This window comes from Malus sylvestris, chromosome 9 (genome assembly GCF_916048215.2).
Source record: "Malus sylvestris chromosome 9, drMalSylv7.2, whole genome shotgun sequence".
Taxonomy (NCBI): domain Eukaryota; kingdom Viridiplantae; phylum Streptophyta; class Magnoliopsida; order Rosales; family Rosaceae; genus Malus; species Malus sylvestris.
This window is the reverse complement of record NC_062268.1, coordinates 17,351,023-17,364,317: the sequence shown is the minus strand read 5'-3', so window position 1 is coordinate 17,364,317 and position 13,295 is coordinate 17,351,023. Positions and strand designations below refer to the sequence as shown.

The following is a 13,295-nucleotide window of genomic DNA, read 5'->3' as shown; positions in this document are numbered from 1 at the left end:
AAAAATATCAATAGGGTGGTGCTATCTACACATCCTTTTTTACTTTTCACACCTCTTTTAATCTTCGGCCGTCAAACCGAATAAATTGAATAACATCAATGAACAAAATTAATAAGAGTGTGTGAAATGTAAAAATGAATATGTGAATAACACTAACTTATCTGTATATCACTACACTACACTTAGTACTAAATGACACGATTTAACATTTGTATGTACATTTTTTTTCTATTCATTGCTTTTCGTTTAGATGCGTAAATAATTGAAAGTGATAGATTACCCTGATAGTTAAGGGTTTTCGCTTCATCCAATACATTTTGAGTTTAAAGCTCCCCCTTTCTCTTAGTGTTGATTAATATAAAACATTGCTTGTATTAAAAAAAAAAACATACATAACTCTTACCTTGTGATTGCTACATGCCTTTTTAAGAAAATACTTTCATTGATGAAAATAATATAATCCAAATACATTGACAAGTATTCGAACTTGGTTGTGTACGGATGCAGTGAAAAGAACACATTTTTTTTTTTTTTTGCCAAACACTAGATTTGTTATTTTATGTGTTAAATTAGAGAGCTGATGGGGTTTAAATATACCTCATAGTGCAAGGACAACACTTCTCTTCAGTCATCACCACTGTGGTAGAGGACCACTTATAGTGAAAACAATCTTATTTATGATCGAATATGCAACTTCAAAATGGAGTTATAATTGTTAATAAATCTTACAGGAATCTTGTATTTACTATTTTATTTCTATTTATTTTGCAAAATTTGATGTAACCATCGAATTAGGTTGATAGAATAGAAAGAGATTTACCCCAAAATTATTGAAATCTCAATCAATTATAATTTGAGGTAAATGTAGGTCAAATAATTAGCATAACTTTAGGACATTCAAATCAGCAAACTTTAGGACATTGAAGTTATCAAGTTATACAACTTTTCGGCTAATTCAAATCCACTGTGAGCATATCAAACCGGACTTCTTTTCTCCTTCCACATTCTCACTCACTTCCCTTTAATTCAAATAATTTTTCCTTTAATTCAAACTAATTTTCCTGAATAACCTTTAATTTAGGGCAGTGCATTTAACACACCCATATTTACGTTCCACACTTTTGTGTATTTATGTCTTTTGGTTTTTTCAATTCATCTGATCGGACGTCCGGAAGTTAAAAGGAATACGCGGTAAGTAAAAAGAGATGTATAGATAGCAGTGTCCTTAATTTAAACAAATACTATAAAACCAATTTGTATTGGTTTATATGCACTTGATATGTTCGGCTCTTAAAAATTAACGAATTTGATACTAATTAATTGTAATTGCTCTATTAATAGCTTTCAAGCCCCATTACTTCACTGTATATATGAGTGTTTTGTTAAAAAAATATGAAGAAAAAAAAAGCGAAGATAGTGTAAGAGCAATTCCACCCCTAAAGACTTTGTGCTAGCACCCATCGCATTTATCCACTCAAGTGAACAGTAATAGACCACAGTAAACAGTAATAGGCCAAAGCATCTCCACTCCTAAAAAAATGCGCTGGCACAAACGATATTCACCCCTACAAAATGCGCTGGCACCCAACCATTTAAAATATTTTAAATTTTTTTATAAAAGAATAAATAAATAAAATAGTTTTAATTTCGGATAAGATTTTTAACCAATCTCGTAACGCCACGTGTCATTATCCGAACGTACTATTTTGTGAATAGTGGGGATTGCAAGAAGGTGAAGATAATTAAAATGAGCTTGTGGTTGAAGAATAAACTGTATTTTTTTTTTAAAGTTTATGTAATTTTATTTGGTGTGTTTTTTTTTAAAGTTTATTTGGTGAGGTTATGTAATCTTGTTTGATGTGTTTAAATAAAGTACACTTTAAAAAATTTGAAATTGCATAAAGTTCTAAAAATAAATAAGAAATTACATAAAGTACTAATAATAAATAAGAAATTACACAAAGTACTAATAATAAATAAGAAATTACATCTATAAATAAAAATAAATAAGAAATGTAACATCTTCAATGACCTTCTACGTAGACATTTTTTTCTCTCAAAATGTAGAAAATATTGAAATGTAGAAAGTGTAGAAAATATTGAAATGTGGTGTAAGGTGGAAGATGAGGGTTAGGTATTTATAGAAAAAAAAATTTAAAATTTTATGTATTTTTTAATAAATTTTCTGTATTTTTTCATAATTTTTAATAAATTTTAATGTAGTTAATTAATATGGACCGTTGGATTTGAAAAATATTCAAATCCAAGAGCCAAGGAGCTGCCACGTGGCCAACGGTCATAATTCTGACCATTGGGCCTTTTTATTTTTGGGGAAAAAATGTGGACAGTTGATCTGTAAAGGGACGGTCCATTTTAAAAGTAAAATTTTAAATTTTTTTACCATTGGAAATCCAACAATCTAGAAAAACTGGCCATTAGAAATCCAACGGCACTGAGAGGGCCATGTCGCCTACTTATGAGTGAAGAACAAGTGGGCTAACAGTAAGCCTCGCTGCCTGCACCCATTTCCCCTACTCACGCCCACTCGCGAATGCACTGCACTCGCCAGCCAAATAGGCTGATCTCTGGGTCTGTCAAAAATGGGCTGGTCTGTTGCCTGGCTTGGGTTGGGTGCCAGACAAGTTTGTGGGCTAGAGTGAATGGACTGACCCCAGCTTGGTTTTTTGACTGGGTGCTGGCACATTTGCACCTGGGTGGAAGTGCTCTAAGCAGGTCACCACATTTTTGAAATGAAAATTAAGTGCTCCTAAGAGCAACTCCACCCATGGAGCCCTCCCCCTGGCAATCCACTATTCAATCCACCCTATTGAACAATAACTGCCTTAAATGAATAGTAACTACCATTAATGAACAGTAATTGCCATTTACATCTCCACCCTTGGAACTCTCCCCTGGCAATAAGCAATTAAAATAATAGTTTTTTTTTTTGTTTAAATAATAAAAAATTACAAAAGCTCTCTCTCTCTTTCTTTGACACAAAAAAAATAAAAAATTGCAAAGCCCTCGGGCCACAGGCCCGTCGACTCCCCACCCCACCTTCGCTCGGGCTCCCACCGTCGCTCGGTCTCCACACGGCTGGACCTCTCTCCACCGGCCCTCGGGCCCTTTGTCCTCGCCTGTCGCCCGAGCAACCAACCTCCGCTGGAGTTGCTCCTAAACAATGTCATTGTTGTGCGTGCCTCTTCAATTCGTGTTTATAAAGGTAAAAAGCAACCAGACTCTACTTTTTTGGTCATGGTAAGATTATCTATGTAATCATATTTTGTAAATTATATAACATAATTATTTATAATTGAAATTATTATTTAAATGTTAATTAATATGTTTATTTTTTATTGCTGAAATATAACTAAATATAACTTAAAAAATTAGTCTATCAAACATAAATATTTTGCCATACAAATTAAAAAATACCCAAACAATAATACAAAAAGGTCAAATCCCGTAATAAGACTAGCAAACAGGGGCATTTTCCAGAGCGCACTCCTCGACGGCGATCCACCGCTGAAAACTACAGAGTGACCCCTCTCTCTCTTCTCTCTCTCGGTCTCTGACTCTCTGACCTCTAAGCTCTCTCTTTCAGACTCTGTGTGGGTCTTTTGGAGTGTTTTTTGTTTCTGCTGTTCAACATTGTAGTAAAATTTGTACTCATTGACTCTCTCTCTCTCTCTCTCTCTCTCTCTCCAGCCTCTCTCTCATTGATTTTGATTCTACTTTTTTACTGCCTTCACAGAAACCTTTCCTGCATTACCATTGATGCCGTATCTCTCACTTCTTCAATCCCCACTAACCCTAAACTTCCCCTTTCTTTTTACTCTTTCCGTGAAGGAAGACCAGAAATCAAGGATTGGATTTGGTAATGGTTTTTCGCTTCTGGTTTTTTTGGTTTCGTAATTGTTTGCTTCTGGGTTTAATCTTAATCACTTTTTAAGGTTTAAATGTGTGTGTATGTATATACATATGTATGTATATGTATCATAGTGTGGAAGAATAGATATGTTGTCGTTATAGAAGAATATAGATATATTGTCGTTATAGAAACTCTGCTTTTTTTTGAAGATTTTCTGGATTTTTAATGGTTTTCACGTGGTGGTAGGGTTGGTTGTAAATGCCGTATTTTCTTCCAGTTTAGTCTTGGCGTTAATGGGGCTTTTTAAAAAAATGTTGATTTGTTTTGGTCTTTCTGAGTTTTGTTGAGTGGTGGGTTGGGGAAGATTTCAAGCATTTTATATTCTGTTGATTTGGGCTTAAAATATTCATGGTTAGCTGGTACAAATTAGTATTTTATACTTAAATTTTGTTGATATTTGTTTGGCTGCTGAGAAAACTGAGGAAAAACAACAGAAATTTTTTTATCAGGACCTTCAGTTTATATTTCTTAATTTTCTCTCCATTCCACCATTTTGCAGGTCCATAATTGTGTGATTTGGTACAGAATCTGCTACATATTCGGTGCTGCTGGTGATTTGATTGTTCTTTTTGGGTACCTCATGCTGTGGGATCTGAAAATCTGAAGCTTTTTCTTTGAGGGACTCATTTGACCGCTTTTACTTTTTCCATTTGTTTCACTACTCAATTATTTGAAGGATCGAAAGCAGTCTGATACTATACACCTCTGTGTCGTTTTGCATATTCTGCATTGATTCTCTCATTGTCGCTGGGCGTCAGGAAGTGTAAAATCAAAGCACAGTTGTCTTTTTTTTTTCGTAGAGAATCAATATCTTGCTTTCAGAGCCATAAGGGTGTCCAGAACTAGAAAATTTACATACCAATCTGGGGGTGTTCATCCAAAACCGTCACTGGTTGAGAAAGTGAGGATCCCAACTGGGTTTCTGAGTTAGATTCTTGGGAATTTAGGTGAATTGGGTAAAAGGGTCTTTTCAATTGACGTTCTACAGCAGCTAAGCTGCTAGAGGGACTGGTGGTGCATGTCTGTTAGTCAATGTCTCGGAATCTAGAACAGTGGGGGGCAGTCTAATTATGGAAATATTCGTTTCGATGTGTTTCTTTGCTTGTGGTTTGAGGGCATTTGAGAATTGAACAGTTTGAGCAAGGTGGTTTTGCAAAGATAGTGTGGTGTAAAATTTGACAATGAGTCGAGAACAGAAGCGGGGGAAGCAGGAGAAGGGCTCTGATGACGCTGAGAAGGTTGTCGTCGCGGTTAAGGCCTCGAAGGAAGTTCCTAAGACTGCTCTGGTCTGGGCCTTGACTCATGTTGTTCAACCCGGGGACTGCATAACACTGCTTGTGGTTGTGCCGTCTCAAAGTTCAGGTATCTTTACTTTTCCTTTTCGATATTTTTGCCTGTTTTTGTGTTCAATGAATACATAATATTGGTGTATTTTACTTCAATGCCTAGACCCTAATAGTTCCCCCTTTAATTTTGCCTTGCAAAAGATCACACATCTTTTTGTTCCATCCTACTTTCTAAAGGGGGTTGTTAATCTTTGTTTATTGCCCTTGTAATTTTTTGTTATATGATGTAATTAAAGATATTACAATTGGATGACTTGTAATTAGCACTGTGTAGTATCTCATTCTTTTTTATCAGTCAACTTTTATTGTTTTCTTGGTTGGTGAGGTTGGCTGTATATCTTATCGACTCTGTGACGACAGCTTACACTGCAATTTGAATTTGTTTGAGTTATTTGAGGACGTTATCAGGATGTTTTGATTGAATTGTTCCAATCACAACGCTAGTAATTACTGTGAAAACACACTTGCACTTTAGTATTTCCGGAAAATCTTTTCCATATTAGTAATTGTTTACTTGTTGAAAATTTTGATGCTGACAACTTATTCATATTTCCCAATTTTCAGGTAAAAAGTTATGGGGCTTCCCAAGATTTGCAGGGGATTGCGCCAATCACCGGAAGTCTCATACAGGAACAACCTCAGAGCTGAAGTGCGATATATCAGATTCCTGCTCACAGATGATCCTTCAGCTTCATGAAGTTTATGATCCAAATAAGGTAAGTTCATTGATATTTGATACCTATTATTATTGTTATTATTATTATTATTCATAATGCACATTTACATTTATGTTGATGCCTTGTTTGACTCTATTTTGCAGATAAATGTCAAGATAAAAATTATTTCTGGATCACCTTCTGGTTCTGTGGCGGTCGAGGTCAAAAAAGCTCAAGCCAGTTGGGTTGTTCTAGACAAGTAATGCTCTATTTGTTTTTCTTTTCCACAAATAGGCTTGTAGTTTACAACTTTATGATCAGGGTTCTTTGGATCATTGTGTCCTGCATTGAAACTATATACCTTTGCCTAAATATTAATGTGTTTGTGATGTTTACAGACATCTTAAACATGAGGAAAAACACTGCATGGAAGAGCTGCAGTGCAACATTGTGGTAATGAAGCGTTCCCAGCCAAAAGTTCTTCGCTTGAATTTGAATGGATCATCTAAGAAGGAACCTGAATTGGCCAGTTCCTTGCTGTCTGAGCATGGTGCAGGGTCTGATGAACATGCCAAGCAGAAGAATGATTCTTTGAGTTCCATTCGAGAGCCGGTTGTGACTCCAACTAGTAGTCCAGAGCTTGGGACGCCATTTACAGCCACCGAGGCTGGAACTTCATCAGTGTCAAGTTCAGATCCAGGAACTTCACCTTTTTTCATTCCAGAAATAAATGAAGATCTGAAGAAAGAGGAATCGTTAGTTAATAAAGAAAACAAGGTTCTTGATGACAGTAGTTCAGACACAGACAGTGAACATTTATCAGCTTCTTCAAGAAGTTTGAGGTTCCAACCATGGATAGCTGAATTTCTTAATTCTCATCGCCCATACTCGCAACACATGGAAGACAGCTCACACAGAAGTAACGATAATTCAAAAGCATCTACTACCAAGGATTTGCTGAAATTTTCAAAACTTGATAAAGATGCTGGAATTGGAATGCGAAATTTTAGAGTTGACATGGAGTTCAGCGGAAATCTGAGAGAAGCAATTTCACTGTCTAGTAATGCTCCTCCAGGCCCTCCTCCATTATGTTCAATATGCCAACACAAGGCACCTGTTTTTGGAAAACCTCCAAGGTGGTTTAGCTATGCAGAGCTGGAGCTTGCTACTGGAGGATTTTCGCAAGCCAATTTTTTGGCCGAAGGAGGGTTTGGTTCTGTTCACAGAGGGGTGCTACCGGATGGCCAGGCTGTTGCTGTCAAGCAACATAAATTGGCTAGTTCTCAGGGGGATCAGGAGTTCTGTTCAGAAGTAGAAGTCCTGAGCTGTGCTCAGCACCGAAATGTTGTCATGTTGGTCGGCTTCTGTATCGAGGACAAAAGAAGATTGCTGGTCTATGAATATATATGCAATGGGTCATTAGATTCTCATCTATACAGTAATATATCTTTCTCTGGCAGTGGTAAACTTATTCTGTATTGAATGATACTTGCTGTTAATTTTATGTGAAACCATGTTGCGGACTCACAATGGATCTGGGTTTATTTCAGGGCGACATTGTGAGCCTTTAGAATGGTCTGCACGGCAAAAGATTGCTGTAGGGGCAGCTCGAGGGCTACGATATCTTCATGAAGAATGCAGAGTGGGATGCATTGTGCACCGTGACATGCGGCCAAACAACATCCTCATCACCCATGATTTTGAGCCACTGGTACTGCAACCTTTTAGTGCTGTTTGCAGATGCATGAATTGTGTATTTTGCTAGCTCGTTGGTAGATAAAACTGTTGACTTTATTCACTTTTCTTGCAAGGTTGGGGATTTTGGCCTCGCAAGGTGGCAGCCTGATGGGGACACGGGTGTGGACACGAGGGTCATCGGAACATTCGGGTAAATCTCAACTAACAGGCTTTACCAATGCGATTTGACCTTCCATCCAACTCTGTTATATGCTGCTCTGCAATTGTCTGGTGTGTTCTTTTGTGTTGCAGATATTTGGCTCCTGAATATGCTCAGAGTGGTCAAATCACAGAAAAGGCTGATGTTTATTCCTTCGGGGTGGTCTTGGTGGAACTTGTTACAGGGCGAAAAGCTGTGGACCTTGACCGGCCTAAGGGGCAGCAATGTCTCACTGAATGGGTACGATTAAGCAAGTTGTAAATATACATATGTTTACCGATTTTGTTCTAGTCTGTTGCCCGATGTTTGTTGCTTATAAACTTTAGATCCAACACAGGCGCGGCCGTTATTAGAAGAATATGCCATTGATGAACTGATTGACCCAAGACTTGACAACTTCTATTCCGAACACGAGATTTACTGCATGCTGCACGCTGCTTCGCTATGTATACGGCGGGATCCTCAATCTAGGCCTCGCATGTCTCAGGTAAAGAGTTAACTCTGGAAAAAAGACATCCCAACTTGTTCTAATAGACTCCCACTTCCAGCTTACTTCTGCTTTGTAGGCAACTTATCTTGAACGTTTTGACACATGTTTGTTTCGTGTTCTTTAAGGTTCTCCGTATACTAGAAGGTGACATGGTGATGGATACAAATTATATGTCAACGGCCGGGTACGATGTAGGATGCCGGAATGGTCACGATGTGGGATGCCGGAGTGGTCGACTTTGGTCAGAGCAGCAGCAGCAGAAGGAACATCATAGCGGCCCTATACTCGACGAAGCGATGGACGGGTACGAGAAGCTCTCTCGTGAGAATTTAAGGCCAGGTTTCAGGGAGAGGGACAGGGTAAGGCGGACTCCATGAGAAAACCATTTGTAAAGCGCTCGCCTTCCAGAATTACACATATTTGGTGGACTAAATATGTGAGCTCCTTTTTGTAATGCAATCCATATTCCTTTGATATTTTGGTTAATGGCACCTGCGTTGTGCTTCTGTATAGTAAAAAGAAGAGAGTAGCAAGTTTTATTGGTGAATCTAATGAAAAATACCACTTCAACCGTGTCTAGGGATGGGCAAATATCCATTGGTTACGGGTAATCGCGGTTACCCGTCCATTTAAATTAAACGGTTATGGGTATTAACCGCTGTTATAAACAGGTAATCGTTTACCGAATTATTTTATATATGTAAAACTAACACAAACCATGTTCTCGATCCAATAATACTTAGCATCCAATTATTTTATATATGTTATAAACAGTTATGGGTTATGAGTGTACCTATTATGACAATTTTTTTTTTTAATTTTCAAGTTGTTAAAAAATATGTAGACAGGTGAAAAAGAGGTAATGGTAAAAAAAAAAGAAAAAAAGATAAACGGGTTAAAAATGATAAATGGGTAAACGGGTATTAAATGGTTACGGTTAAATGAGTATACGATTATAGGTATGGTTAACCGTTTATAAACGGTTATGGGTATGGGTATAACGGTTTAGACAATTACCGAACGGGTATACGGTTATAGGTAAATAACCGCGGTCACCCGTCCGTCATAACTGTTGCCCATCCCTAACTGTGACGCGGACGCCATGAGCATGTTTTTGGGCAAATTGAGAAACTCGGCCGAGCACTGATTCTAAACATAGTCCTATAACTGGTGTTGGTTCTATTTATATGCCAGATAAAACATAAATTGTAACCGCACTGCATGAGTTCAAGTCACAACTATCTGCAAAATTTGTAATAGGAAGAATCATTTGTAGTCTTACAATGTTGGGAGTGTTTGAAACTCAAAATTAAAGTTGGACTTGGAGCACGGTAACAGCTACGCTGGGTTTAGAAAACAGCGGTTGATGCAGTATGGTCGAAAACAGGATGCTTGAACCTGCCTGAATGTTGTTTACCTCAGTCCCTTTTCTTCTACGACTTCCTCATTTTAGACCTTGCATATCTAGAGGAGATGAAAAATTAATTAATAATGTGATTGTTTTGCAGAGGATAATAGAAAATGAGAGGAGGGGGAATACTCTATATGCATGCCGCCCCTGTCTGAAGATGGTAACGAGCTTCCACGAAGTTCATCCATGGCTTTATTAGCTTGTTCAATTTCCTGCCAGAGAATAAAGAACTTAGCCAGACTCAGACCATTAGCTTTGGTGCTAAAACGACCCTTTGATTGCATACCTTGTTTTTGTTTTAATAAAATATTGAAGAAGGAAAAATAATACCCAACATATTCATTCATACTATGTGCATTAAGCTCCTAGGTACCAAGTTCAAATCTTTTTCTCTTTCCCAAATGTCGTAATTGAACAATGAAAATGTCAGCATTAGGGATGGGGTACCTCAAAATCAGCAAATGCAACTGGCATTCCACCTTTAGCACGCAGTTTGATCACGTTGAATCCAGGATACCTGACACCAATTGAGGTCATCATTTTTCCAGTAATTTATTCAAAGGATGATTATGCAGTTTAAATATGGAGATAGTCTGAGGAGAGCCAACTAATAAGAAGTTTATTCAACCAAATCTCCCCCGTCCCTTTCAATACAATGACAAGTGAGAGTATCCGGGAGAAGAATAGCAGCTACTCACTGAGATAGAACTTGCTTCAACTCATCTTCCGTGCAATTTGGACCTAGATTTGCAATGAACAGAGTAGAACATTGTCCTGCATCAACATGCTTTTCAGGTTGGTCCTGCACAACCAATTAGGAAACCAGATAGGAAACGTTTACATTTACAATCCTACCTATGTAAATGTTCTGCATCTATTTTCACATGGCACTCGTACAAATGTGTAAATTTAAAACTCCGAATTTCAAGTTTAGATTAAAAACTCCAAATTTTGTCAAAATATCACAGGCTTTCTTTGCAAATCCTTAAACTCTGCCGTACATTGTTTTAACAGACTTTCGGCTAAAGATGGTTCGTACATAGGAAGAAGATACAAGCCTGAATAAAATAATAAAATATATCTTGTTCTCATAAAACAAATATTTAGGGGCAGTTTGATAACAATTTCATTTTTAGTTTTTAGTTGTCAGTTCACTTTTTTGAAAACTAAAAACTCAAATCTTGTTTGGTAACTACTTCCTTGAGTTTGCAAAATTTGGCCTCGAGTTTTCACTTTTTGGTTTTGAGTTTTCATTTTTTTGAAAACTGAAAACTGAAAGTAGTTACCAAACAAGATTTCAGTTTTCAAATAAAGTGACAAGTGAAAACTAAAACCGAAATGGTTAGCAAATGGCCCCTTAGTGTATCTTTGCATGCTTGCTTATCTCACGCAGTATTCTTCCACTTCAAGCTTCAAACGGTAGAGACAAGAAGCTAGGAAGTAAAGAGTAGTAGTGGTCTGACTAACACAGACAGAAATCACAAGACTTATCAACAACATAATGAAAGCCGTTTCGTTTTTAACATTATCGTAGATTTCACTTACATTTACAGCAGCTACAGCATTCTCAGAATCCACCGCAGTCTCACCGCTGCACATAACCAACAAGAAAATAGACTCAGCTCCTATCAGAAGATAAGCAATAATTCTGCTATATTTGCAGTCCTGTACAGGATATCAATTGAAGAATGTAACAAAAATATGCACTTCTCCAGCTCTTTCAACCTCTTCGTGGTTGCTAGATCACTCTTGTCCCCAGAATCATGCTTGTCAGTTTCAGATGGTTCATCAGATTCACTTTCTCCTGAATGTGCAAAAAATGTCATCATGCACAAGTGAGTCACAGGATCATGGTCAGGTGGCAATGCCTATCCCTTGTGAAATATTGGTTATGCACAATTCACATGAACAAGTAAGAGATAACAAAAGTCTAAGACCGTACGAGAAAAAGAAATAGAAGTTTTCTAAAACAGGAGTTGCTAACAATCACAAACATAATGGGGGAAATGAAATTCAAAAAGAAGAAAGCACATTACCATCATCACTAGACGTTTCTTGGGTATCAGCCTCTGTTTTAGTTCTTTTATCTATAACAACATAAGCTCCACTACCTGTTCACATAGCATGCTAATTACGAATATGAAAAGGTAAAAAATCTCACTATATTGTCTCCGATAAAAAATGCAAAATTGTAATATCAATAAATATCACACGCTAAAATCAACCTGGTTTACGCTTCCTTCTTGAGTTTGATCTGGCAAGTTCAATATGCAGCAGGGACCCAGTTTGAGGATCAAATTTCACACCCTGGTGATTGCATCAAAGGAAATACAAACTCAGACAAAACACCAATTATAACCCAAGTTTCATACATTTGTCATATCATTGAAAGGCATAGAATCATAGATACAGTCCTCTTTCAGACTCGAAACTTTGACATTCAACACCAACATCTAAATAGAACGAAATATCAGAACTCATGGAATTCGAAAACACTAAAAAACCGCTAAAATAAAATCTGGAAATCCTCCTTTTTCCGCCCAAATTTCTCCGAAATCATGTATAACAGCATTACACACACACACTTTGTTAACAGAGATTAGATTAGAAAGAAGATTCATGTTAACAAATTCCTAATTAGAAGCTCAATTACTCATATAAAATAGCAAATGCACACATAAATATATGAAAAAAAAAATTTGAAGCTATTATTTTTGCTCACATTTAACGAATGCAGAGCTGCCATTGCTGACTGGTGATTGAAGAACGTAGCAAAAGCAACGACCTGAAACAAATAAACAAAATTTTCGTTCAATTTTCCCTGGAAAAAAAAAACAGAAACAGAAATATTCAGAGATGTAGACAAACGGGAAAAGCTTTACCTGGTTGCCGCGACCCGTGTACTTGAGCTGGCAAGAGTCGAAGCCCGGGCGCCGGCGGAAGAGGTTGTGAATCTCACGCGCTTTGACGTCGTCCGGGAGGCCGGAGACGAAGAGCGTGTTGATCGCGCTCCGGTCACTGTAGTCCTGTGGTTGTGGTTGCGGTTGCGGCTGTAGATAGTAGGGATCGTACGGTGGATGAGCCATTTGGTTGGCCGGAGAATTGGACGTCTGAGATTGAAGAGTGAGTGAGTCGGTGCGGCGAGATGGTGGTGATGGAGGAGGTGGTGGTTCTCTTAAGTCTGAACCGAGATTTTTGGGATTTTCGGGAGACAAAGACATGAATATTTTTAACCAACGCCAAACAGTAAATATTGCGATTTTTGGGATTTCTGAAGAGGGACAAGGATTGTTTGCCTTCATTTTTCCATGCCCTTTTACGTCATCCTGTATATATGGTTAGAGTTAAGTCACGTTAAAATTTTATATTACTATTCATTTTTATTTTATTATCTTTATAAAAAAAATAATATAAAATGTTAACGTGGTTTAACTATGATCACACAAAACAGGAGGGCATGAAACGGCATGTAAAAATGGAGGGCAGACAATCCTTGTCCTCTGAAGAGATACTCGATGCCAAATAGTAATTTAGTTTATAAACTTTTATAATGAAGTATTTAAT

At 37.4% G+C, this 13,295-nt stretch overlaps 2 protein-coding genes across 6 annotated transcripts; one reads left to right on the top strand and one right to left on the bottom strand.

Moving 5' to 3' along the window:
* The first annotated feature begins 3,507 nt into the window (after positions 1-3,507).
* Positions 3,508-8,893, top strand: LOC126582398 (inactive protein kinase SELMODRAFT_444075-like). 4 transcript variants are annotated; one of them, XM_050246535.1, is made up of 10 exons: positions 3,508-3,877; positions 4,431-5,293; positions 5,842-5,993; positions 6,098-6,192; positions 6,332-7,395; positions 7,484-7,644; positions 7,745-7,821; positions 7,923-8,070; positions 8,168-8,317; positions 8,446-8,893. In XM_050246535.1, the coding sequence occupies exons 2-10, from the start codon at positions 5,113-5,115 to the stop codon at positions 8,695-8,697; spliced, it is 2,280 nt and encodes a 759-aa protein (XP_050102492.1). In that variant the 5' UTR covers positions 3,508-3,877; positions 4,431-5,112; the 3' UTR covers positions 8,698-8,893. The 4 variants fall into 4 exon arrangements, with proteins under 4 accessions (XP_050102492.1, XP_050102495.1, XP_050102493.1 ...); XM_050246538.1 differs by having other exon boundaries at positions 3,510-3,877; positions 6,332-7,371; XM_050246536.1 differs by lacking the exon at positions 3,508-3,877 and adding an exon at positions 4,107-4,282.
* A 653-nt stretch (positions 8,894-9,546) lies between these two features.
* Positions 9,547-12,991, bottom strand: LOC126582399 (U2 small nuclear ribonucleoprotein B''). Of its 2 annotated transcripts, none has more exons than XM_050246539.1 (10): positions 12,614-12,991; positions 12,454-12,516; positions 11,957-12,038; positions 11,768-11,842; positions 11,439-11,535; positions 11,277-11,322; positions 10,430-10,533; positions 10,179-10,248; positions 9,861-9,943; positions 9,547-9,784 (listed from the first exon to the last, which is right to left on the bottom strand). In XM_050246539.1, the coding sequence occupies exons 1-10, from the start codon at positions 12,950-12,952 to the stop codon at positions 9,754-9,756; spliced, it is 990 nt and encodes a 329-aa protein (XP_050102496.1). In that variant the 5' UTR covers positions 12,953-12,991; the 3' UTR covers positions 9,547-9,753. The 2 variants fall into 2 exon arrangements, with proteins under 2 accessions (XP_050102496.1, XP_050102497.1); XM_050246540.1 differs by having other exon boundaries at positions 11,457-11,535; positions 12,614-12,989.
* Positions 12,992-13,295: the final 304 nt, after the last annotated feature.

Bases quoted from the DNA above. Each gene is read 5' to 3' on its own strand.
- LOC126582398 (XM_050246535.1), top strand. From the start codon at position 5,113: ATGAGTCGAGAACAGAAGCGGGGGAAGCAGGAGAAGGGCTCTGATGAC. The intron at 5,294-5,841 runs GTATCTTTACTT...CCCAATTTTCAG, and splicing joins TGTGCCGTCTCAAAGTTCAG to GTAAAAAGTTATGGGGCTTC. The intron at 7,396-7,483 runs GTAAACTTATTC...GGTTTATTTCAG, and splicing joins TATATCTTTCTCTGGCAGTG to GGCGACATTGTGAGCCTTTA.
- LOC126582399 (XM_050246539.1), bottom strand. From the start codon at position 12,952: ATGTCTTTGTCTCCCGAAAATCCCAAAAATCTCGGTTCAGACTTAAGA. The intron at 12,039-12,453 runs GTGAGCAAAAAT...TGCAATCACCAG, and splicing joins CAGCTCTGCATTCGTTAAAT to GGTGTGAAATTTGATCCTCA. The intron at 10,249-10,429 runs GTGAGTAGCTGC...AATTGGTGTCAG, and splicing joins TTGAAGCAAGTTCTATCTCA to GTATCCTGGATTCAACGTGA.